At 44.6% G+C, this 24,089-nt stretch overlaps 1 protein-coding gene across 2 annotated transcripts; it reads right to left on the bottom strand.

Annotated features, from left to right (window-relative positions):
• Nucleotides 1–1,223: 1,223 nt before the first annotated feature.
• On the bottom strand, nucleotides 1,224–24,064 carry LOC112259734 (proline-, glutamic acid- and leucine-rich protein 1). Of its 2 annotated transcripts, none has more exons than XM_042328157.1 (16): nucleotides 23,885–24,064; nucleotides 23,469–23,639; nucleotides 22,728–22,877; nucleotides 16,613–16,684; nucleotides 15,019–15,235; nucleotides 14,779–14,911; nucleotides 14,526–14,613; nucleotides 14,348–14,436; nucleotides 13,890–14,003; nucleotides 13,634–13,784; nucleotides 13,229–13,388; nucleotides 12,967–13,022; nucleotides 12,198–12,422; nucleotides 4,448–5,287; nucleotides 3,189–4,178; nucleotides 1,224–2,217 (listed from the first exon to the last, which is right to left on the bottom strand). In XM_042328157.1, exons 1-16 carry the CDS (start codon nucleotides 24,026–24,028, stop codon nucleotides 2,119–2,121), a joined length of 3,699 nt encoding a protein of 1,232 aa, XP_042184091.1. In that variant the 5' UTR covers nucleotides 24,029–24,064; the 3' UTR covers nucleotides 1,224–2,118. The 2 variants fall into 2 exon arrangements, with proteins under 2 accessions (XP_042184091.1, XP_042184092.1); XM_042328158.1 differs by having other exon boundaries at nucleotides 14,779–14,908.
• Nucleotides 24,065–24,089: the final 25 nt, after the last annotated feature.

Here is a 24,089-nt window from a genome sequence, read left to right as displayed (position 1 = left end):
GCTAGGGGTTAGGAGTTAGGTTAAATGGTTAGGGGAATTGTTAGCTAACATGATAAGCAGTTGCAAAGTAGCTAAAATGAGATTCTAACACACAACCTTGGGGTTGCTAGACGTTCGCGTTATACACAAAACTGTCCAACCACCCTACTTTCATTTTGGCCTTAAGTAATCTTCTGTCTTATGTAACCATACCAAATGTAACCTATCATAATAATTAGAGTATTCCGGACTTAGTTTACTATGTTACATCTAGTCTGAGACCAGGCTGCTATCTAAGATGTGGTCTGAGAATATCTATAGATTGTCTGCCGTGTGTGTTCAGTCCAAGTGGGAGAGATCGGACGTTCTATTTTGTCATGTGTAGAATCTCCATCCTGTGGATTAGAATCATGTCTGTTCTAAACATTCCATCATTCTGAAACATTCTGTAGTGTTCTACAGAACACAGCTGTTCCATTCTACTCCCCTCAGACCAAATCTGCAGCCTAAACTCTCTAGAAGCACCCCCCAAATGGTGACGTCATCCCTAGAATGTGTGTGTGTGCGTCAGACATTCTGACCGTCTCAGTCTGTTACATCTTCCACCAACCTAGATACATATATGTTCCTAGCACTCGACTGGCCCAAGTCAACAGAGGGATAGAGGAAGCTACACACACACACACACACACACTACACAAAATGGGTGAAGATACAGAAACAACAGTCACACTTCATGAAGAACTTAAGACCTTTCAGTCAAGATGCCCCAGGTTATAACCTAGTGTCAACATGGTACTAGATGGTCTACTAGTGAACGTCCTTCCATTGGCTTCTTGCCAGTTGTGCTTATCATTGGTTTATCATCGTCTGGTCACACAAGACACTTCCGGGACCTTTCAGTCAAGGTGCCCCATGGCTACTGATAGTTCTGCTATGAGTAATCTTGGTTAGCCCAGAACTAAAATCTTTACGATGTCTGTCCACAAGAGACTATGAGTTGAGTACTAAAATGATCACAGCTCAGCCTGCATTGCACTAATATACTAGATATTGCACAGCACTCAACACACTTCCTGTTTTAAAAAGTACACAGTAGTAGCACAGTGCTATGTAGGCTGAAAAAAACCCCTCTAAAAGCGAAACCTAAATTAAGCATTCATACTAACAGTAGGTAGGGAGTTAATAAATTCCCAAAGTCAAACTAAAACTTCATCTGAAATATCAAGAGAGACTTTCAGCAGTTGTCTTTGAAGTTTATTTATTTTATAACAAAAAGAATTGATACTGTATATAAGACCTCAAAAACATGAACATGATAGGTGACCAAAACCACACTACTACTAACACGACTACACTCACTAACTGTAGGGTACCACACAGCACTACTACCACCACCACGACTACACTCACTAACTGTAGGGTACCACACAGCACTACTACCACCACCACGACTACACTCACTAACTGTAGGGTACCACACAGCACTACTACCACCACCACGACTACACTCACTAACTGTAGGGTACCACACAGCAGTACTACCACCACCACGACTACACTCACTAACTGTAGGGTACCACACAGCAGTACTGAAGAGCTGCAGTCTTCACTGCTGTGTCTTTCAATCATTTGATGTCCCAAGACTTTAAGGTTGATGTAAACTAACCTAACTGGTGTTTTATTTATTTATTTATTTATTTATTTATATATATATATATATATATAATATGATTTGAATATGGAGTCCAGAGTGTATTACAAATGCTTTCACTTTCCTGGAAGTCGAATCGTCATTTTTATTTTAGGAACATTCCATCTCCAACATCTAAAAAAGTGTGTCATACAGAGACTATATGGCAATTTTCAATGTTTTCAACATTGTCTAAGCTGCAGGTTGGTAATGAATAGTAGTGTGAGACAGATGCAAAATGCAGCGGTAACCTTCTCAAAATACACAGGTTTCCCAGAAATTCTGATCGGAGGATTTCATGCTTTATTCCCTCACGATTCTGGGAGTCTTCGCAACCGAGATGTCGGGAAAACCTGAGAATTTTGAAACCTTATGTGAGACTATAAGAAGGGGGTAGAAAACAAGTTGTTCTGATGGTTTGGTGACGAAGCCATGGCTGGACATCTTTAAGAGGGGAGGTTGGATGCTGAGGGACCTTTTTCCTCGTCGTCTGGAGGGCAGGCTACAAAATCAGCCAACATGGACGCCATGACTTCTTCATCCAACTGAGTGAGTGTGAGAGAGACAGACGAGACAGAGAGACAGAGAGAAAACAGAAACAGAGGTTAGATTTACATTATTCTGTGGCTAAGGAACCGGACAACAGTCATTAACTAGCATTTTGTATCTTAAAACAGATACTTGGTATACCGTGAGCTCCAAAACTGGGACAGTGACAGTTGTTGTTTTGTACTCTGGATTTGAAATTATACAATGACTTGAGGTTAAAGTGCTGTCAGCTTTAATTGAGGGTATTTTCATCCATAACGGGTGAACCGTTTAGAAATTACAGAACCTTTTATACATGGTCCCCCACATTGTAGGGGACCAAAAGTATTGGGACAAATTCACTTCTGTTTATTAACGTTGTCAAAACTGTAGTATTTGGTCCCATATTCAGAGCATGCAATGATACATCAAGCCTGTGACTCTACAAACGTGTTAGATTCATTTACTGTTTGTTTTGGTTGTGTTTCAGATTATCTTGTGCCCAATAGAAATGAATGGTAAATAATGTATTGTGTCAATTTGGAGTCACTTTTATTGTAAATAAGAATAGAATAGATTTCTAAACACTCCTACGTTAATGTGGATGCTACAATGACTACAGATTGTCCTGAATGAACCGTGAATAACGATGAGTGAGAAAGTTAGATGCACAAATATCATACGCCCACGACATGCTAACCTGTCACCATTACAAGAACCATTATTCACGATTCATTCAGGATTATCCGTAATCATAGGAGCATCCAATTAACCTCCAATTAAATCTGACAGTCTGCACTTTAACCTCATAGTCATTATATAATTTCAAAGTGCAGGAGTACAGAGACAAAAAAAACATTCACTGTCCCAAGACTTACGGAGCTCACTGTATCTACACACAAACCATGTCCAAGGAAGTCACTCACGAGAAAATGTGTTGTAAAATCAGCTAAAAGGCTTGGAATGTGAATGGTTAAAGAGTTCTTACCTTTTTCTTCTCTGTGCCCTGTCCTGTTCCTTCCTCCTCTCCCTCCCTCTTCCTCTTCATCCCTCTCCCACCCTCTTCTCCATCCTCCTCTCCCTCTTCTCCTCCTTTCTCTCGTTCAGGCTCCTCCCCCTCTGTCTCGCTCTGAGCGGCTGATGGCTTAACTTCCTCTTTAGCAGAGTCCCCGTCCTGTTTTTCTGGTTCTTCTCCCTGATTGGATGGCTGGTCGCTGCCGCCCACCCTCACTTCCTGTGCAGGCTCTGCCTCCTGTTTGTGTTGAGGGGTGGGGCCTTCAGAAGAGGGCGTTGCCTCTGGACGATCACCTCCCTGCTGCTCACATGACCCCACTTCCTGCCCATGCCCCTCCCCTAGCTCCTCCCTCTCTTCCAGAGCTCCGCCCGTCACACAGAGAATCTGAGGCATTGTCGGGTCGTTCATTCCATCAGCGTCATCCTCCTCTCCTTCCCTCTCTTCCTCCAGCACACCGATGCTCTCTACCTCCTGAGCCTTCACCCCTTCTTCCCCGTAAACCCTTCTGTTAGTCCCCAGCTCCTCTATACCTCCTTCCATCTCTCCCTCCACACAGAATCCACCCATCCCTCTATCCTCCGGCACTTCTCTGAGCACCTCTCCTTCCTCCCTCCCCATTCCTCCTCTCCTCCCTTCTCTGTCCAACGGCCTGATCTCTCCCTCCTCTTCCTCCTCATCCTCCTCCTCTTCTTCCTCCTCCCCCTCTTCCTCCTCATAGTCATCAAACTCTTCTCCATAAAACTCTTCTTCTTCATCGGGGAAATCGCTCCCTTCTTCCTCCTCTTCTTCATCCTCCAACCCCTCCTCATCCTCCTCCTCTCCCAGCTCATCCTCATCCTCCATCTCTTCATCCTCCTCCTCTTCCTCATCAGAGCTGTTGATATTAATAACAGAATGATCTTCCTCACTGGCCTGTTGCTGCTGTAGGACTCTGCTGGGCTGAGCTAGCTGGTTCTGGAGCATCTGTAGACAGAGGTAGAACACTTTAAAAACATCTGTCGGATCATGTTGTGAAACAAGCAATGCATAGTGTAGAGAACCATTGTACCACATATCTTTTAAATAACCCAAAATATAGTATTTTCCGCTATTTAAATCTGGTGTACAAAACCGGACGTAAAAACTAAACTCAAGGGGGGAAGCATAGAAATAGTGCACATAGAACAGATCTACCACTTCACAGACTTGCTTTTAATGAGATATCTATAACTCACATTTCTTTGTGATTTTACCTGTATGGGGAGACCCAGTGGCGTGGGCTGACCTGGGACTGGTGACTGGCCCTGAAGCAACATCTGCTGGAGCTGGGCTCCAGGGAGGGAGTCAGCCCCAACTCCTAGCCCCACAGAGGGAGCACCGAGCTGGGTCACACCGGTGGAGTTGAGGGGGGAAACCAGTGAGGCTAGTGGAGCTGGAGGGAATGAGTTGATGGAGCTAGGAGCGGAGGAGGAGGGGAGGAGAGGGTGAGGGAGGGAGGTGGAGGGGAGGTCATTGGCGAGGGGGAGTGAGATGTCACCGCCTGGGTCATCCCCTGGCCCGGGTACGGGGAGAGTGACCCCACCTGGTACCAAGGAAGACACGGGGAGAGTGGCCACGGTGCTGATGCCATCTTGGTTCTCTAACATCAGCATCCCCCGTGGGAAGATGACAACACTATCGTCTGAGTCGCTCTCAAGTGAAATCTCCACATCCTCCGCTTCCTCTTTGTCGTAACGGATGAAGACGGGTCTCTGGCCCTCTGAGAGCCCCAGCCCTGCCAGCTCGCCCTGATGGGGGGAAAGGAGCAGGTCTCCTGGGGTAGAGCCCTGGCCAGAGAGCCCCGGAGGAACCAGAGACAGGTGGTTGTCCAGGGAACCTAGGAGGGTGTGGCCTAGGCCGAGTGAGTGTCGGCCTGGGAAGGGCCCTCCGAGGAGAGTGGGGAGGGTGAGGCTGGAGGCCTGGGAAGGGGTGAGGAGGGAAGTGGCAGGGCTGGGTTTGAGGGTGAGGGGGGGCAGGGGGAGGCAGAGGGATGGGGTGCGGGGGTGGAGAAGTGAGTTGCATATGGTCAGGGCCTCAGTGCAGAAGGAGGAGACCTGAGGAGAACAGAGACACAGATGGAGAGTAAGATCAGTAAGCAAGTTCATTCCAAAAGGTCACTATTCCAGTATATTTCACTATGGACAAAAATTTGCCTGAGCTAACAAAAGGAGAAAATAACCGTACGGGTGGAAAAAACTCCTACGATATATACACATTTTCCTAGAGTATCTCTAAACCTGTCTAACTAGCCAACAGCCTGAGTGTAACATGACACCCCGAAACTCTCGTTGACTCTCCCAAAACATTCCTTTTACTCAGTTAACTTGATTGCCGACAGTTTTCCTTTTTCAAGACAAAACCTGATTGCTGACCTGCAAAACATTTTTTTGGGACTATATCAACAGTGGACGAATTAAACAAATACCAAAAGATAGTTTTTGGGTAGCGTTTTCCTTTAAATATAGTGCATTCGTAAAGTATTCTGACCGCTTCACTTTTTCTACGTTATGTTACAGCCTTATTCTAAAATGCATTAAATGAAGAAAAAATCTCACCAATCTACTACACACAATACCCTATAATGACAAAGTAAAAACAGGTTATGTATTAATTGCAAACAAACTTTTAAAAAACTGAAATACCTTATTTACATAAGTATTCAGACCCTTTGCTATGAGACTCGAAATTAAACTCAGGTGCATCCTGTTTTCATTGATCATCCTTGAGATGTTTCTACAACTTGATTGGAGTCCACCTGTGGTAAATTAAACTGATTGGACATGATTTGGAAAGGCACACCTGTCTATATACAGTGGGGCAAAAAAGTATTTAGTCAGCCACCAATTGTGGAAGTTCTCCCACTTAAAAAGATGAGGCCTGTAATTTTCATCATATGTACACATTTCTGGCTCTCACAGACCTGTAACTTCTTCTTTAAGAGGCTCCTCTGTCCTCCACTCGTTACCTGTATTAATGGCACCTGTTTGGACTTGTTATCAGTATAAAAGACACCTGTCCACAACCTCAAACAGTCACACTCCAAACTCCACTATGGCCAAGACCAAAGAGCTGTCAAAGGACACCAGAAACAAAATTGTAGACCTGCACCAGGCTGGGAAGACTGAATCTGCAATAGGTAAGCAGCTTGGTTTGAAGAAATCAACTGTGGGAGCAATTATTAGGAAATGGAAGACATACAAGACCACTGATAATCTCCCTCGATCTGGGGCTCCACGCAAGATCTCACGGTGAGCAAAAATCCCAGAACCACACGGGCGGACCTAGTGAATGACCTACAGAGAGCTGGGACCAAAGTAACAAAGCCTACCATCAGCAAGGGCATTGAATATGAAACATGGCTGGGTCTTTCAGCATGACAATGATCCCAAACACACTGCCCGGGCAACGAAGGAGTGGCTTCGTAAGAAGCATTTCAAGGTCCTGGAGTGGCCTAGCCCGTCTCCAGATCTCAACCTCATAGACAATCTTTGAAAGTCCGTGTTGCCCAGCAACAGCCCCAAAACATCACTGCTCTAGAGGAGATCTGCATGAAGGAATGGGCCAAAATACCAGCAACAGTGTGTGAAAACCTTGTGAAGACGTACAGAAAACATTTGTCATTGCCAACAAAGGGTATATAACAAAGTATTGAGATAAACTTTTGTTATTGACCAAATACTTATTTTCCACCATAATTTGCAAATAAATTCATTAAAAATCCTACAATGTGATTTTCTGGATTTTTTTTTCTCATTTTGTCTGTCATAGTTGAAGTGTACCTATGATGAAAATTACAGGCCTCTCTCATCTTCTTAAGCGGGAGAACTTGCACAATTGGTGGCTGACAACACTTTTTTGCCCCACTGTAAGGTCCCACAGTTGACAGTGCATGTCAGAGCAAAAACCAAGCCATGAGGTCGAAGGAATTGTCCAAAGAGCTCCGAGACAGGATTGTGTCGAGGCACAGATCTAGGGAAGTGTACCAAAACATTTCTGCAGCATTGAAGGTCCCCAAGAACACAGTGGCCTCGATCATTCTAAAATGGAAGAAGTTTGGAACCACCAAGACTCCTCCTAGATCTGACCAAACTGAGCAATCGTTGTAGAAGGGCCTTGGTCAGGGAGGTGACCAAGAACACAATGGTAACGACCACAGAGCTCTAGAGTTCCTCTGTGCGATGGGAGAACCTTCCAGAAGGACAACCATCTCTGCAGCACTCCACCAATCAAGCCTTTATGTTAGAGTGACCAGATGGAAGCCACTCCTCAGTAAAAGGCACACGATAGCCCTCTTGGAGGCACCTAAAGGACTGAGAAACAATATTCTCTGGTCTGATGAAACCAAGATTGAACTCTTTGGCCTGAATGCCAAGTGTCATGTCTGGAGGAAACCTGGCACCATCCCTACGGTGAAGCATGGTGGTGGCGGCATCATGTATGGAGGAAACCCGGCACCATCCCTACGGTGAAGCATGGTGGTGGCAGCATCATACTGTGGGGATGTTTTCCAGTGGCAGGGACTGGGAGACTAGTCAGGATGGAGGCAAAGAGGAACGGAGCAAAGTACAGAGAGATCCTTGATGAAAACATACTCCAAAGAGCTCAGGACCTGACTGAGGTGACGGTTCACCTTCCAACAGGACAATGACCCTAAGCACACAGCCAAGACAACGCATGAGTGGCTTTGGGACAAGTCTCTGAATGTCGAGGCACAGGTTGGATGGGCAGCAACACTCCCCATCCAACCTGACACGAGCTTGAGAGGATCTGCAGAGAAGAATGGGAGAAACTCCCCAAATACAGGTGTGCCAAGCTTGTAGCGTCATACCCAAGAAGACTCAAGGCTGTAATCACTGCCAAAGGTCCTTCAACAAAGTACTGAGTAAAGGGTCTGAATACTTATGTACATGTGATAGTTAATTATTAACACATACACATAAAAAAAATCTAAAAACCTGTTTATGATTCCTCATTATGGGGTATTGCGTGTAGATTGAGGGGAAACAATTGTTGTTAATCCATTTTAGAATAAGACTGTAACGTAACAATATGAGGAAAAAGTCAAGGGGTCCACAAACCCCCGAGGTGCCTTATCACCATTGGTTACCAACGTAATTAGAGCAGTAAAAATAAATGTTTCGCCATACCCATGGTTTACGGTCTGATATACCACAGCTGTCAGCCAATCAGCATTTAGGGCTACAACCACCCAGTTTATAAATATGGGGCATGTGTTATACCAGTTAGTGTGTGTGGTGTAGTTGTGTGTGTATATTAGAATGTTTGTATTTCAAGTGTAATTGATGAGGCAGGAGAAATGTTTACTTGGTTGCTTAAACACAGACCAACAAAAAAAAACACCAGGATGTTGACAGAGTCGTGTGTGAGAGTCATACATTTAGCCCAGTCCATACCTAACCTTCTACTCTCCCTCCCTCCATACCTAACCTTCTACTCTCCCTCCCTCCATACCTAACCTTCTACTCACTCTCCCTCCCTCCATACCTAACCTTCTACTCTCCCTCCCTCCATACCTAACCTTCTACTCTCCCTCCCTCCATACCTACCCTTCTACTCACTCTCCCTCCATACCTACCCTTCTACTCACTCTCCCTCCCTCCATACCTAACCTTCTACTCTCCCTCCCTCCATACCTACCCTTCTACTCACTCTCCCTCCCTCCATACCTACCTACCCTTCTACTCACTCTCCCTCCCTCCATACCTACCTACCCTTCTACTCACTCTCCCTCCCTCCATACCTACCTACCCTTACTACCCACTCTCCCCCTCCCCATACCTACCTACCCTTCTACTCACTCTCCCCCCTCCCCCATACCCTTCTACTCTCCCCCCCCCCCCCCATACCCACCTACTCTCCCCCCCTCCCTCCATACCCACCTACCCTTCTACTCTCCCCCCCCTCCATACCCACCTACCCTTCTACTCTCCCCCCTCCCCCCATACCCACCTACCCTTCTACTCTCCCCCTCCCTCCATACCCACCCACCCTTCTACTCTCCCCCTCCCTCCATACCCACCTACCCTTCTACTCTCCCCCTCCCTCCATACCCACCTACCCTTCTACTCTCCCCCTCCCTCCATACCCACCTACCCTTCTACTCTCCCCCTCCCTCCATACCCACCTACCCTTCTACTCTCCCCCTCCCTCCATACCCACCTACCCTTCTACTCTCCCCCCTCCATCCATACCCACCTACCCTTCTACTCTCCCCCTCCCTCCATACCTACCCTCCCTCCCTCCATACCTACCTACCCACCCTTCTACTCTCCCCCCCTCCCTCCATACCTACCTACCCTTCTACTCACTCCCCCCTCCCTCCATACCTACCTACCCTTCTACTCTCCCTCTATACCTACCAGTCTACTCTCCCTCCTTACCTACCTACCCTTCTCCTCCCCCTCCCTCTCTCCATACTCTCCCCCCTACCTCCTACTCTCCTGCCCTCCCTCCATACCTACCCTTCTACTCCCCCCCTCCATACCTACCCTCCTCCTCTCCCTCCCTCCATACCTACCCTTCTACTCTCCCTCCCTCCCTGCCTACCCTACTACTCCCCTCCATCCCTCCATACCTACCTACCATCTCCCCCTCCCTCCATACCTACCTACCCTTCTACTCCCCCTCCCTCCATACCTACCTACCCTTCTACTCCCCCTCCCTCCATACCTACCTACCCATCTACTCCCCTCCCTCCATACCTACCTACCCATCTACTCCCCCTCCCTCCATACCTACCTACCCATCTACTCCCCCCCTCCCTCCATACCTACCTACCCATCTACTCCCCTCCCTCCATACCTACCCACCCTCTACTCTCCCTCCCTCCTACCTACCTACCCTTCTACTCTCCTTCCCTCCTACATACCATTCTACTCCCCTCCCTCCCTCCATACCTACCTACCCTTCTACTCTCCCCTCCCTCCATACCTACCTACCCATCTACTCCCCCTCCCTCCATACCTACCTACCCTTCTACTCCCCTCCCTCCCTCCATACCTACCTACCCATCTACTCCCCTCCCTCCATACCTACCTACCCATCTACCCCCCTCCCTCCATACCTACCTACCCTTCTACTCTCCCTCCCTCCCTCCCTCTCCCTCCCTCCATACCTACCCACCATTCTACTCTCCCTCCCTCCATACCTACCCACCCTTCTACTCTCCTTCCCTCCCCCTACCTACCTACCCTTCTACTCTCCTCCCTCCATACCTACCTACCATTCTACTCTCCCTCCCTACCTACCTACCCTTCTACTCCCCCTCCCTCCATACCTACCTACCCTTCTACTCCCCCTCCCTCCATACCTACCCACCCTTCTACTCTCCCTCCCTCCATACCTACCCACCCTTCTACTCTCCCTCCCTCCATACCTACCCACCCTTCTACTCTCCCTCCCTCCATACCTACCCACCCTTCTACTCTCCTTCCCTCCATACCTACCCACCCTTCTACTCTCCTCCCTCCATACCTACCTACCCTTCTACTCTCCTTCCCTCCATACCTACCTACCAACCCTTCTACTCTCCCTCCCTCCATACCTACCTACCATTCTACTCTCCCTCCCTCCATACCTACCTACCATTCTACTCTCCCTCCCTCCATACCTACCTACCTACCATTCTACTCTCCCTCCCTCCATACCTACCTACCTACCACCATTCTACTCTCCCTCCCTCCATACCTACCTACCTACCATTCTACTCCCCCTCCCTCCATACCTACCTACCCTTCTACTCCCCTCCCTCCATACCTACCCACCCTTCTACTCTCCCTCCCTCCATACCTACCCACCCTTCTACTCTCCCTCCCTCCATACCTACCCACCCTTCTACTCTCCCTCCCTCCATACCTACCCACCCTTCTACTCTCCCTCCATACCATACCTACCTACCCTTCTACTCTCCTTCCATACCTACCTACCTACCCTTCTACTCTCCTTCCCTCCATACCTACCTACCATTCTACTCTCCCTCCCTCCATACCTACCTACCTACCATTCTACTCTCCCTCCCTCCATACCTACCTACCTACCATTCTACTCTCCTCCCTCCATACCTACCTACCTACCATTCTACTCTCCCTCCTCCATCCATACCTACCTACCATTCTACTCTCCCTCCCTCCATACCTACCTACCTACCATTCTACTCTCCCTCCCTCCATACCTACCTACCTACCATTCTACTCTCCCTCCCTCCATACCTACCTACCTACCATTCTACTCTCCCTCCCATACCATACCTACCTACCTACCATTCTACTCTCCCTCCCTCCATACCTACCTACCTACCATTCTACTCTCCCTCCCTCCATACCTACCTACCTACCATTCTACTCTCCCTCCCTCCATACCTACCTACCTACCATTCTACTCTCCCTCCCTCCATACCCACCTACCTACCATTCTACTCTCCCTCCCTCCATACCTACCTACCTACCATTCTACCTCCCTCCCTCCATACCTACCTACCTACCATTCTACTCTCCCTCCCTCCATACCTACCTACCTACCATTCTACTCTCCCTCCCTCCATACCCTACCTACCTACCATTCTACTCTCCCTCCCTCCATACCTACCATTTCTACTCTCCCTCCCTCCATACCTACCATTCTACTCTCCCTCCCTCCATACCTACCTACCTACCATTCTACTCTCCCTCCCTCCATACCTACCTACCTACCATTCTACTCTCCCTCCCTACATACCTACCTACCATTCTACTCTCCCCCTACATACCTACCTACCATTCTACTCCCCCTCCCCCTACCCTTCGACTCCCCCTCCCTCCCTACCCTTCTACTCCCCTCTCCACCCTTCTACTCCCCCTCCACCCTTCTACTCCCCTCCCCCCCTACCCTTCTACTCCCCCTCCATACCTAAAGGCTGCATCCAGTGTGTGTGTGTGTGTGTGTGTGTGCATGCATATTTCCCCCTACCTTCAGGCTCCTATCCCTGCGTCCGTGACTGAGTATGGACACCGTACAGGTGAGGGGTGGGGGCCATCGAGGTGGGGGCACTAGGACCAGGGCTAGGAGCAGACGGTACAGCTCCCTACGAGGGAGGGCACTACCGTATTGACCACTAACACCCCCAGCCCCACAGTCTCCCCCATGCTGCTGCTGCAGGCGTACACACAACGGGAGGACGACATCGTGGAGACGCTGGGGGAAGAGAGAGAGAGAAGGCATTAACACACACAGTATCAGAAACACTATGGGGAAGGTTTATAGAAGAATACCACACACACACACAGTATCATAAACACTATGGGGAAGGTTTATAGAAGAATACCACACACACACACAGTATCAGAAACACTATGGGGAAGGTTTATAGAAGAATACCACACACACACACAGTATCATAAACACTATGGGGAAGGTTTATAGAAGAATACCAATATCATAAACACTATGGGGAAGGTTTATAGAAGAATACCACACACACAGTATCATAAACACTATGGGGAAGGTTTATAGAAGAATACCACACACACACAGTATCATAAACACTATGGGGAAGGTTTATAGAAGAATACCACACATACACAGTATCATAAACACTATGGGGAAGGTTTATAGAAGAATACCACACATACACAGTATCATAAACACTATGGGGAAGGTTTATAGAAGAATACCACACACACAGTATCATAAACACTATGGGGAAGGTTTATAGAAGAATACCACACACAGAACTGACCTTGTGTATGTCTTCCTTCAGCAGAGTTCCACTGGTCAGTATGATCTGTCTCAGTGCTGTAAAGGAGAGAGAGGCAATGGTCCTGTACTCTCACCACAGCACGGCTAGTCAAGATATCATTCACCTGTGATTGTCTGTAATGCTACAAATATTCACTGGCAACATGACTCAGAAAAATACAATTAAAAGACAACCAAAATAATTTATTTAGTTTACACTTCTCTAAAAATGTAACTGCATGAGATAAACCCCCGCCCCTCACCTCTGAGTGCAGACACGCATGTGTCCTGATTGGCCAGCGAGTCTCCTTTCCTCTGCAGAGTGGCTCCGCCCCCGTTGCCCATACCCAATCCAGGCTTCCGGCTTTTAGGGCAGGGCTTGCTGGAAACCAGATCAGCCACTGTCGACTGGCCCGCACGGAGCTGAGGAGGGGTGGAGAGCGGAGAGAGAGAGCGAGCGAATGAGGTGGAAGGGAGAGAGAAGAAAGGAGGGGGATAAAAAGAAGGGAGGTTGGCATTAGACAGACAGTGAGGCATTAGGAGGGTGAGTGAATAATGTTGACCAGAAACAGTGCACTACATAGGGAATAGGTTTAATTTAAGACAGAGCCATAGTAATGACCATCCTAAGCTTTCGCCATTCCAATAAACCAATCAGATCTTATCACCCTGACAGAGTCCGCTCCCGGCGTGATGTCACCCAGCAGGTGGGCCAGTAGGATCTCGGAGTGGGTGGGGCTTCCCTGCAGCACACCAGCTGAGGCTCCTCCCACCTTGACCCAGAGTTCTAAGGTTCGGTACAGGGACACTCGCACGGCACTATGGGTCAAAGTAAAAACACATAGGAAACCAATTACCCTCCTCCTCTCCCTCCCTCCATACCTGTGTGTGTGCGCGTGCGCGCATGTATGCGTTGTAAGTTACCTGAATGCTCGCTGTTGTCCCAGATTGGTTTCAGGTAGAGGGGTCCAGGCAGACAGAGTCTGAGAGAACAGTCTCTGTAACATACTTGAGTACTGCACCAACCCACTGCCTACACTGAGGAACATACAGCAGGGAGTAAGAAGAAATCAATCACTAAGTCCATCAGTCCACCAATGAATAAAACACACCCAATAAAACACTTATTTTAAAAGCCAGCACTGGGGTAGCCCGAGTACCAGATCTGTATGTGTTGTCATGCCAACTCATTGCTTGACGACAAAATGACAGCAATGGAGTTGGCATGAGCACAACAGATGTTTTCTGCTGCATTATGGAGGTCGTTGCCTAGGCAACCAAAAACACATGTCCTTGTTTTCAGACAGGTTTTGACTAGATGGGATACAGCTTGTCAGATTTGACCCAGCTAGCATTTGGGTTGCCTTCAGTAGAGTACTTACGCTGTGATGAGAGCATGCAGAACCTTTACAGTATGGTTGTGTATGGAAGGTAACACCAGCAGTCGCACAGACCCATCACCTGTTACATTCTGGAAGGCAAGACACACAGAGATACACTAGTGGTCATACACCAACTACACGGTCGCTCAGTTCTTGTACATTCTGGAAGTCAACTCACTATGCTCTTGGAGCTGACGGCCAGGGCGCGACAGACCAGGTTGAGAACCTGCTGTACAGGCAAACGCACTGCAGAGGCCGGGTCCACACTGAGAGAAACAAATCCCTGTTAAACACTCATCACTTAAATAAACAAAATGGTACTTTTTTTTTTTTTTACATGGAAAAGAGACCTTTTGGTTCAAATAGAAGGGTAGAGAAATAAAGGTCAGAGTGTGTATGTTTGAGTGTGTTAAAACACTATGTGTACCTACCCGAGGGTGTGTTTGAGTGCCAGGCAGACACCTCTGTATCTGTGTTGGAGCTGGAGGAGGACGAGGGGGTCCGTGTCATCCAGGGGAGGGTAGGGTAGCTCTACACCTGGCCCCTCATACGGCACCATCCCTTCTAGACCACAGAAGAGAGAGAGAGAATCACATCAGATACTCATGACATGGATGGTCTAAGACCACCATGTTGTTCCAAGATTTCAGTTCATAGAAGTGTTCTTTTACCGGACTCTGTGCTCTGGTAGAGCTGTGCCAGCATGCCATTGGCTGAGGCCAGCAGGCAGTGAAGCTGATTGGTCCATCCCTCGGCTCTACGCCCGCCTCCCCCTCTCTCCAAGACTCCGCCCAGACAAGGCAGACGACCATAACACTCACAAGCCACCTCTTGGACTTCAGGGATGACACTGTCCATTTTGGATAGGAAACAGGCACCCAGCTTGTCCTGTTGAAGACTAATTGTCAGTGAAGAGGAAATTCCACGGCAATGAAAGTTGATTTTTAAAAACTTGATCAAATGTGTATTTGTTTTTTTTTTTCGGGGGAGAGGGGGGTTACAGGTATTTTATCCATTTAAAATGGTAAGTTTATAAAACATGTAAGCTGCCACTCAAAATAAGAAAATAAAGGGGTAAGAAATAAAGCTGAATAATAAATTCAGTATAAACAGGAAAACAAAACATAAAAAGAAGTGGGCCTCCATCCCTAAAATGTCTCGAACCATCACTGTCCATGATATCGGTAAGAGTACGTATTCCACATTTGGACCAAAAGGCCACCATCCAGATCGCAAGGCATTATTGTGTTATTGTTTTTAAATGTTGCACCCAATAGAAATGATGTGGTCAATAATAGGACCAAAGCTTAGTTTACATTGTTTAAGGGAAACATCATTGGAGACCAGTTCTTCCAGGGCCATAAGAGACACCAGATCTCTCTTTATACTCAGCCAGGGGGCAGAAGAATAATGTCTAAACCAATTTAGGATGGAGAGAAATTCTAGTGCCTGGAAATACAATTTAAAGTTTAGTCCTCCAACGTATTTCCCTCTTTGCAAGTTTGTTACTTTTATCCGGGTTCGCTTATTTGTCATATACATTTTAATCCGCATTATGGGATGTTATCCTAACAGCCAGAAGGGGGACTTGGGAAGCATTGAACTACAGAAATTCAGTCTTGGTAATATATTCATTTTATATTCATATTCATTTTAACAATCAATATTCGGCTGGTTAAAGCAACCGGGATATTAGTCCATCTACTGAGGTGGAATTTTATTGATTTGAGCGTTCTAGGGATGGAATCTATATTCCCAAATACTTCAAACGGGAAACGATTGAGATTCCATAAGTAGAGATGGAGCCCTCCATTGGGGGATAGTAGGGCAGATTTGGTTAGATGTATTTTATCATTTGAGATAGAGATACAAGTATTAATACCAATGCCTTTCAGCCCTTAGCCTTCATCAGAGTGGTATACTACAAAGCAGGATCAATGATTTAGCTGCTAACTTGGATAGACAACCAGAAATAACTACTGATTTTAGGGTTTATTAAGAAAGCTAAACTTGGATATCTGTTTTTGGTTGTTGAGTTAATTAGACCATGCCCGAGATAAGCTTATCTTACAAAAAAGTTATTTCCTAACATTTAAGCAAGTTAGCTGGCTTGATCCTGCTTATTCGTATACCCCTCAGGGTGTCTTCATAAGAACACCAATTGGCAGAGACAGAAATACAACACAGCGTCTCCTAAACAAACAGAACACGAAAAGACAAGGATCTCATTTGTAATCTAATGAATGTGTGATGTGTACCACTCACCCTCAGGGAGCCACAGGCTCTGGGGTAGAAGGTCATACATGCAGTCATCCCCTCCATGGCCGCTAGGTGAAACTGGCAGAGACAAAAACAAGTGTTTTCCAACCTGTAACTACAATTAGGAGTGTGGCGTTAATGAACTAACGCCAGCTAGGTTATGGTCACGCTAATGACTGCTCTATCACGGTAATTGACTGTTAATTAACATAAACACGTTTAGCATCTCCTGGTCTCCACACATACAAGCCACTGATGCACACCTTTGGAACATCTACATTTTTTTTTTTAAAGTTAACAATATATATTTATTCTAAAACATCACAAAAATACGTTATTTATTTTAGAAGAACAGAATGTGAGTTGTCCTACTGCATGTTATCTGGCTATGCTCCCTGCCATAGGCTGTAGGCTTGTTCATTTGGCTGACAAGATATGCTGATAAGTCCTGTGGCATTATTTTATATTAAGAAGAATAAAATAGAAATGATATTTTTCCCATTCCGGAGCGGGTGGCTATGTCGAGCGTAAAAGTGATAATTTGAAACAGGTCCGATACACTAGATTTAGAGTTCCTTGACAACTTTAGTTGTGACTGATACAAACCTTAGAAAAACCCATATGTGTGCTGCATGATGCGACTATAGACTAGTGACTAAATAAAGAATGGAAATAAAAGTGGTCGCTCTGCTCCTCGTCTCAGGCTGCACAGCTGTTCTCTCATCAAGTGATCATATTTTCACCCATTAGACTATTCTCAATTTAAATTGCGTCTTTACTAATATGTCAAATTTGTTTCGATTTAGAATGGCCCATTATCAAATGGGTAGGAAAAGGGCAGGAGGGAACAATACATGTAGTGAACAGCAAAATAGTGAATGGAGGCCGCTTTCCTGCAGTTTAATCTGTCACACCGGGTAGGCTATGCCTTAAATATATTAGCAGATGGGATCCTCCTCTTGTTAGTGAAAAACATCTAAACTCTGTTTTCACACGGCCTTGCATAAAGAAATGTCTAGGCTAAAAAGAAAACGTATTTCACGTCACACATCAACTGCTGGGCGACAGGTGATGTTTCACCAAAACTCTATACATCATGGGCTCTGCAACCACACTGCTGTGCTTACCCAGTGCTTCATGTTCCAGAAACATTGTGTTTTCACAACTAAACAGATTTAAATAAACTACTGACAGCCCCTCTCTCTGCATCCTCAAGAAAGGAACGAAGGAGAGAGAGGAGAAGGAAACGCATGCAAAAGCTCTAACATGTGGATGGATACTACAGAGATACAAAATAAGTTAGAGGAAAAACAAAAAGAACTTGAGGAACCTATTCAAGAACGATCTAATGTAATCTATTAAAAAAATAAAGCAAACTGGATGGAATATGGAGAAAAATGCACTAAAGTCTTCCTGAATCTCCAATACAGGAACGCTAACAAAAAATAATTCGCAGAAACTCGTTACTGAAGTCGGAGTTATCTATGATTCTCCGAATTATATTTTAAAAGAGGAAGCTAATTGTTTTAGGCAGATGTTCTCTTTTCCGCCTCATCCTTTCCCACTGAATGAAGATTATGGTAAGGAATTATTTCCAAATAATATTTTAAAAAATTGAAAATTAACAAATGTACAGAAAGATCAGTGCGAAGGCCAAATTACAGAGGAAGAACTTTTTGATGCTATTAAATCCTTTCAGTCTGGAAAAACACCAGGGCTTGATGGCATACCAATAGAGGTATATCAAGTATTTTTTGATATACTAAAAGCTCCATTGTTAGATTGTTTTAACTACTCCTATAGAAATGGTAGTTTGTCAGGTACTCAGCAGGAAGGTCTGATTTCTCTATTATTAAAACAAGACCCAGATGGCAAATATAAAGACCCAGTCTAAAAAAACTGGAGGCCCCCTACACTTCAATGGTGTGATGCAAAAATACTAGTAAAATGCATAGCACTCAGAATTAAAAAGGGTTTTACCAGGTATTGTTCATCCTGATCAGACAGGTTTTTATGTGGACGATACATTGGAGATAATATATGACAACTACTGGAAATAATAGAACATTATGAAACATATACGAAGCCAGGACTGGTATTTATAGCGGATTTTGAAAAGGCATTTGATAAAGTAATACAGGATTTTATTTAAAAATGCCTGGATTTTTTAAATTTCAGTAATTCTCTTATAAAATGGGTAAAAATAATGTATAACAACCCCAGGTGTAAAATAGTAAATAACGGCTACTTCTCAGAAAGTTTTGAATTGTCAAGGAGTTAAACAAGGGTGTCCGCTGTCACCATATCTATTAGTTATGGCCATTGAAATGCTAGCTATTGAAATCAGATCCAATAACAACATTAGAGGATTAAAAATCCAAGGCTTAAAAACAAAGGAGTCCATGTATGCCGATGACTCATGTTTTATATTAAGTCCTCAAGCTAGATCCCTGCAATGTCTCATTGAAGATCTAGATAACTTTTCTGTACTTTCTGGACTAAAATCTAATTATGATAAGTGTACAATATTACATTGCATCCTTAAAAAAAATACAACTTTTACATTACACTGCAGTTTACCTATAATATGGGCTGATGGTGAAGTAGACATACTCTGTATTCATATCACAAAAGATATAAATAAGCTCTCCACAATGAATTTCAATAGAAAACTTGTAAAATAGACAAGATCCTGCAACCATGGAGAGGTAAATACCTGTCTATTGATGGAAGAATTGCCCTGATTAACTCCTTAGTCATATCTCAGTTTACTCACTTACTTATGGCGCTGCCTACTCCTGATGATTCATTTTTCAAATCATATCAGCAACAAATATTTTGCTTTATCTGGGACGCTAAACCAGACAAAAATCTATAGAATGAATATGAATTGGGTGGGTTGAGATTATTAAATATAAAAGCACTAAACCTCTCTCTAAAAGCTTCACACATTCAAAAGTTTTATTTGAACCCTAAATGGTTCTCAAGTAGATTATTAAGAAAAGCTCATCCATTGTTTAGAAATGGCCTTTTTGCCTTTGTGCAGATTGCCATGTCTCATTTTCGATTAATTGAAAATGATACTTTGAAAAAAGTCGCTCTTTTTCAAACAAGCAGAGCTGGATAAGAGGAGGCAGGTGGCAGCGGGAGGAGGAACAGGTCTATCTGTATACCATTTTCATTTGAGGACCAGGATGTTGACAACTGTGCCAAACAGATTGCAAAAATAGTTGGGAAGAGATGTTTGAGGTACCGATTCCATGGTACATAAATATATAAAACAACGCAAGATTCAAGACTTTGTGCTTTTCAGCTAAAACTATTATATAGAATTCTTGCCACCAACAAAATGTTGAATATTTGTGGCATAAAATCATCGAAGCTCTGCAGATTTTGTTGTGAGGATACAGAATCAATAGACCATCTGTTTTGGTATTGCCCTCAGGTAGCCTGTTTCTGGTCTCAGGTTCAGGAATGGCTGAAAATGCATATAATTGATCTAAAATTGGCCCTAGAAATAGGAGATCTGGAGAGACCGGGTCAGTCAATTACTAATACTCATAGTAAAAGTATTTATCTTCAACTCGCAATCTGTGGATTCTACTCGATTAGATAGATTGAAATTGTACATTAAACATCACAGTATAGTTGAAAGATGTGTGTTGCGTAAAAACCTAAAGTGGGTGGCCAGCAGAGATAGATGGGATGGGCTGAGGGAAGCTGAGGAATTGGAGACAAGTGGGAGTGGAGTTGCTGTGTGAGAGATAGAATGATGGTCAAAGATAAAAGTAAATAAAAAATGTTTTAAAAAGTCTAATAAATCATAATAAAAAGTGCATTTGAATGACACTAAGTGGCAGTGTTTTTACAACTAATGTCGGTTTGCCTGAGGCTGATGCCATTCAGGTGTTTGTACACATGCATATACACACACTCTCATTCAAATAAACACATACAAGAACACACACATTTATAAAAAAATACAAATTATATTTTAACTAGGCAAGTCAGTTTAGACCACATTCTAATTTTTAATGACGGCCTAGGAACGGTGGGTTAACTGCCTTGTTCAGGGGCAGAACAACAGATTTTTAACTTGTCAGCTCGGGGATTCAATCTTGCAACGTTCCGGTTACTAGTCCAACGCTCTAACCACCTGCCTTACATTGCACTCTGCGAGGAGACTGTGTGGCAGGCTGACTACATGTTACGCGAGTGCTGCAAGAAGCCACGGTGAGGTGCTAGCTAGCATTAAACTTATCTTATGAAAAACAATCAACCTTAACATAATCACTAGTTAACTACACATGGTTGATGATATTACTAGTTTATCTAGAGTGTCCTGCGTTGCTTATAATCGATACGGTGCCTGTTAAATTCTCATCAAATCACAGCCTACTTCTCCAAACGGGTGATGATTTAACAAGCTCATAAGCGAAAAAAGCAATGTCGTGCACCAATGTGTAACTAACCATAAACATCAATGCCTTTCCTTAAAATCAATACAAGTATATATTTTTAAACCTGCATACTTAGTTAACATTGCCTGCTAACATTACTTTCTTATAACTAGGGAAATTGTGTCACTTCTCTTGCGTTCGTGCAAGCAGTCAGGGTATATGCAGCAGTTTGGGACACCTGGCTCATTGAAAACTGTGTGAAGACCATTTCTTCCTAACAAAGACCGTAATTAATTTGCCAGAATTGTACATAATTATGACATAACATTGAAGGTTGTACAACGTAACAGCAATATTTAGACTTGGGGATGCCACCCGTTAGATAAAATACGGAACAGATCCGCATTTCACTGAAAGAATAAACGTTTTATTTTCAAAATGATAGTTTCCAGGTTGACCATATAAATGGCCCAAGGCTCATTTCTGTGTGTTATGTTATAATTAAGTCTATGATTTGATAGAGCAGTCTGACTGAGCGGTGGTAGGAAGCAGCAGGCTCGTAAGCATTCATTCAAACAGCACTTTTGTGCGTTTGCCAGCAGCTCTTCGTTGTGTTTCAAGCATTGAGCTGTTTATGACTTCAAGCCTATCAACTCCCGAGATTAGGCTGGTGTAACCGATGTGAAATGGCTAGCTAGTTAGCGGGATGCGAGCTAATAGAGTTTCAATCGGTGACGGCACTTGCTCTGAGACCTTGAAGTAGTTGTTCCCCTTGCTCTGCAAGGGCCGCGGCATTTGTGGAGCAATGGATAACGCTGCATCGAGGGTGGCTGTTTTCGATGTGTTCCTGGTTCGAGCCCAGGTAGGGGCGAGGAGAGGGACGGAAGCTATACTGTTACACTGGCAATACTAAAGTGCCAGGTTAATGAAATACAAATAGTATAGAGAGAAATAGTCCTATAATAACTACAACCTAAATCTTCTTATCTGGGAATATTGAAGACTCATGTTAAAAGGAACCACCAGCTTTCATATGTTCTCATGTTCTGAGAAAGGAACTTAAACGTTAGCTTTCTTACATGGCACATATTGCACTTTTACTTTCTTCTCCAACACTTTGTTTTTGCATTATTTAAACCAAATTGAACATGTTTCATTATTTATTTGAGGCTAAATTGATTTTGATGTATTATATTAAGTTAAAATAAAAGTGTTCATTCAGTATTGTTGTAATTGTCATTATTACATTTATTTTTAAAAGTTTTTAAAAATCGTCCGATTAATCGGTTTTGGCTTTTTTTTGGTCCTCCAATAATCGGTATCGGCATTGAAAAATCATAAACGGTCGACCTCTACTACCAACACATTACCGGGCACCTGGAATTTGACTGTGGTCATGACTGACACCGACTGGTGTGGCGGAAATACGGTCACTGCAACAGTCCTACCTACAATCTGAAACATTCTACAAACATTCTACAACAAAATCTTGCAGATTTTGCCACTATCACAATTTGCTTCAAATGGTATCCTTCAGCCTACGCAATTACAGTGCTTGAAGTGGAATTAAATAGGTGCAGGTACTCATTTTGAGTGTTGGTACTCATCATATTTTACAGCCAATATTCCATAAGAACTGCTGGTACTGGAGCTGTTGAAAATTAGGAGGTGCCAGAACTCAGTACCAATGTGTACTGGCCCAATTTAAGTGTTAGTCTTACCTCAGACTTGAGGCCTAGCAGGGAGGTGAGGATCCCCAGGATAGAGTTGAGGCCCACCTCCCTGGCCAGCTCAGGTAGCTGGGAGGAGTACTGGAGCAGGTCCTGGAGAACACCCACCGCTAGCTGGATGGACGGGAGAGGGGCCTGGGACTGAGAGAGAAAAAAAAATTAAAGTGTGAAAAGGAATACATTTAGCCCTCGAGTTGAAGACCATAGCAAAACATTTGGATTATTGCAAAACATTTTTCAAAGGAAAACTCTAGGAACCAAACGAAGCCTACCCGAATTTGTCCAATAGAAACTCTTGTTTTTAAATTTGGAGTAGACGCTTTCCGTTGCAAAACATTTTGCTACAGTCTGCGACTAATCGATACACCCCAGCTCTTTCTGACGTCCCCATGATTTCAGATGAGAAAGAGGTGTTTTATTTCTTTGTGTTGTGCAGGTTTGATTTGTCTCATTGTGAATGTTTTGGACCGATGTAGTTACAGTACCTGCATTTCTTAATCGAGGGGTGTACTTATTACACCGATTCTGTTGCAAAACATTTAGAGTTTTAAATTGGACATATTCAGGTTGGTCCTCATTTTATTAGGTTTGTGCTGTTTGCATCCGTTTGGTTCTGAAACAATACACAATTACCTTTGCAAGAAGTAATGAATACACCCCAGAGGTTTGCCATAGGTATGTGTTTATGGTGAAAGTCTACATGTGTTTCCAGTCCATACACGTGTGTCTTACCTGTATGACCTGCTGTAGGGACCTTAACCAAGACAGACAGTGTTGCTGGAACACATCGCTAGAACTATCCTTGACCAACACTGACAGCAGACACAGGCCCTCAAACCTGGTTTTGCTGTTTCCGAGTTTGGCATTGCTGAGTCCCACGAGACCACCAACTGCTGCCGAACTCTGGGGGTTAGAAGCGGAGCGAGAAGTAAGAGACAGGAACCAGGCGATCGACCCTACTATACACATTTTAGAAGCAAAACTTCAATATAGTTAGCTATGTCGCACGCTATATAGCTATGACACAACAGTAAACGGGAAAACAAAGACTTAGCACGAGTCCATTGCATTGGAACAGATGCTACGGACTGGCGCCGATGGGATGCTGCCATCCGTGGCTACTTCCAATAATAGCTGGCTAATTTTACCTGAGTCGAAACCACTCCATGCTCCCGGTAATTTGCTAAAAGTGCAGGTAAATATTCGGGCCGCTGCTCTTTCAGAACAGACAACAGACCCTCGGTTAACCGCATATTGGCGGGGCCATGCATCCAAGCCGCTGTTGCAGCCATCTTGCCACTTCGCCACGCTAAACGTCATCATTGTACGACGGAAATATTTACGCACCTAATG

The sequence above is a fragment of the Oncorhynchus tshawytscha genome, linkage group LG10, assembly GCF_018296145.1.
Source record: "Oncorhynchus tshawytscha isolate Ot180627B linkage group LG10, Otsh_v2.0, whole genome shotgun sequence".
NCBI lineage: Eukaryota > Metazoa > Chordata > Actinopteri > Salmoniformes > Salmonidae > Oncorhynchus > Oncorhynchus tshawytscha.
Note: the sequence above shows the minus strand (reverse complement) of the source record. Positions and strands in the feature narration are given on the sequence as shown.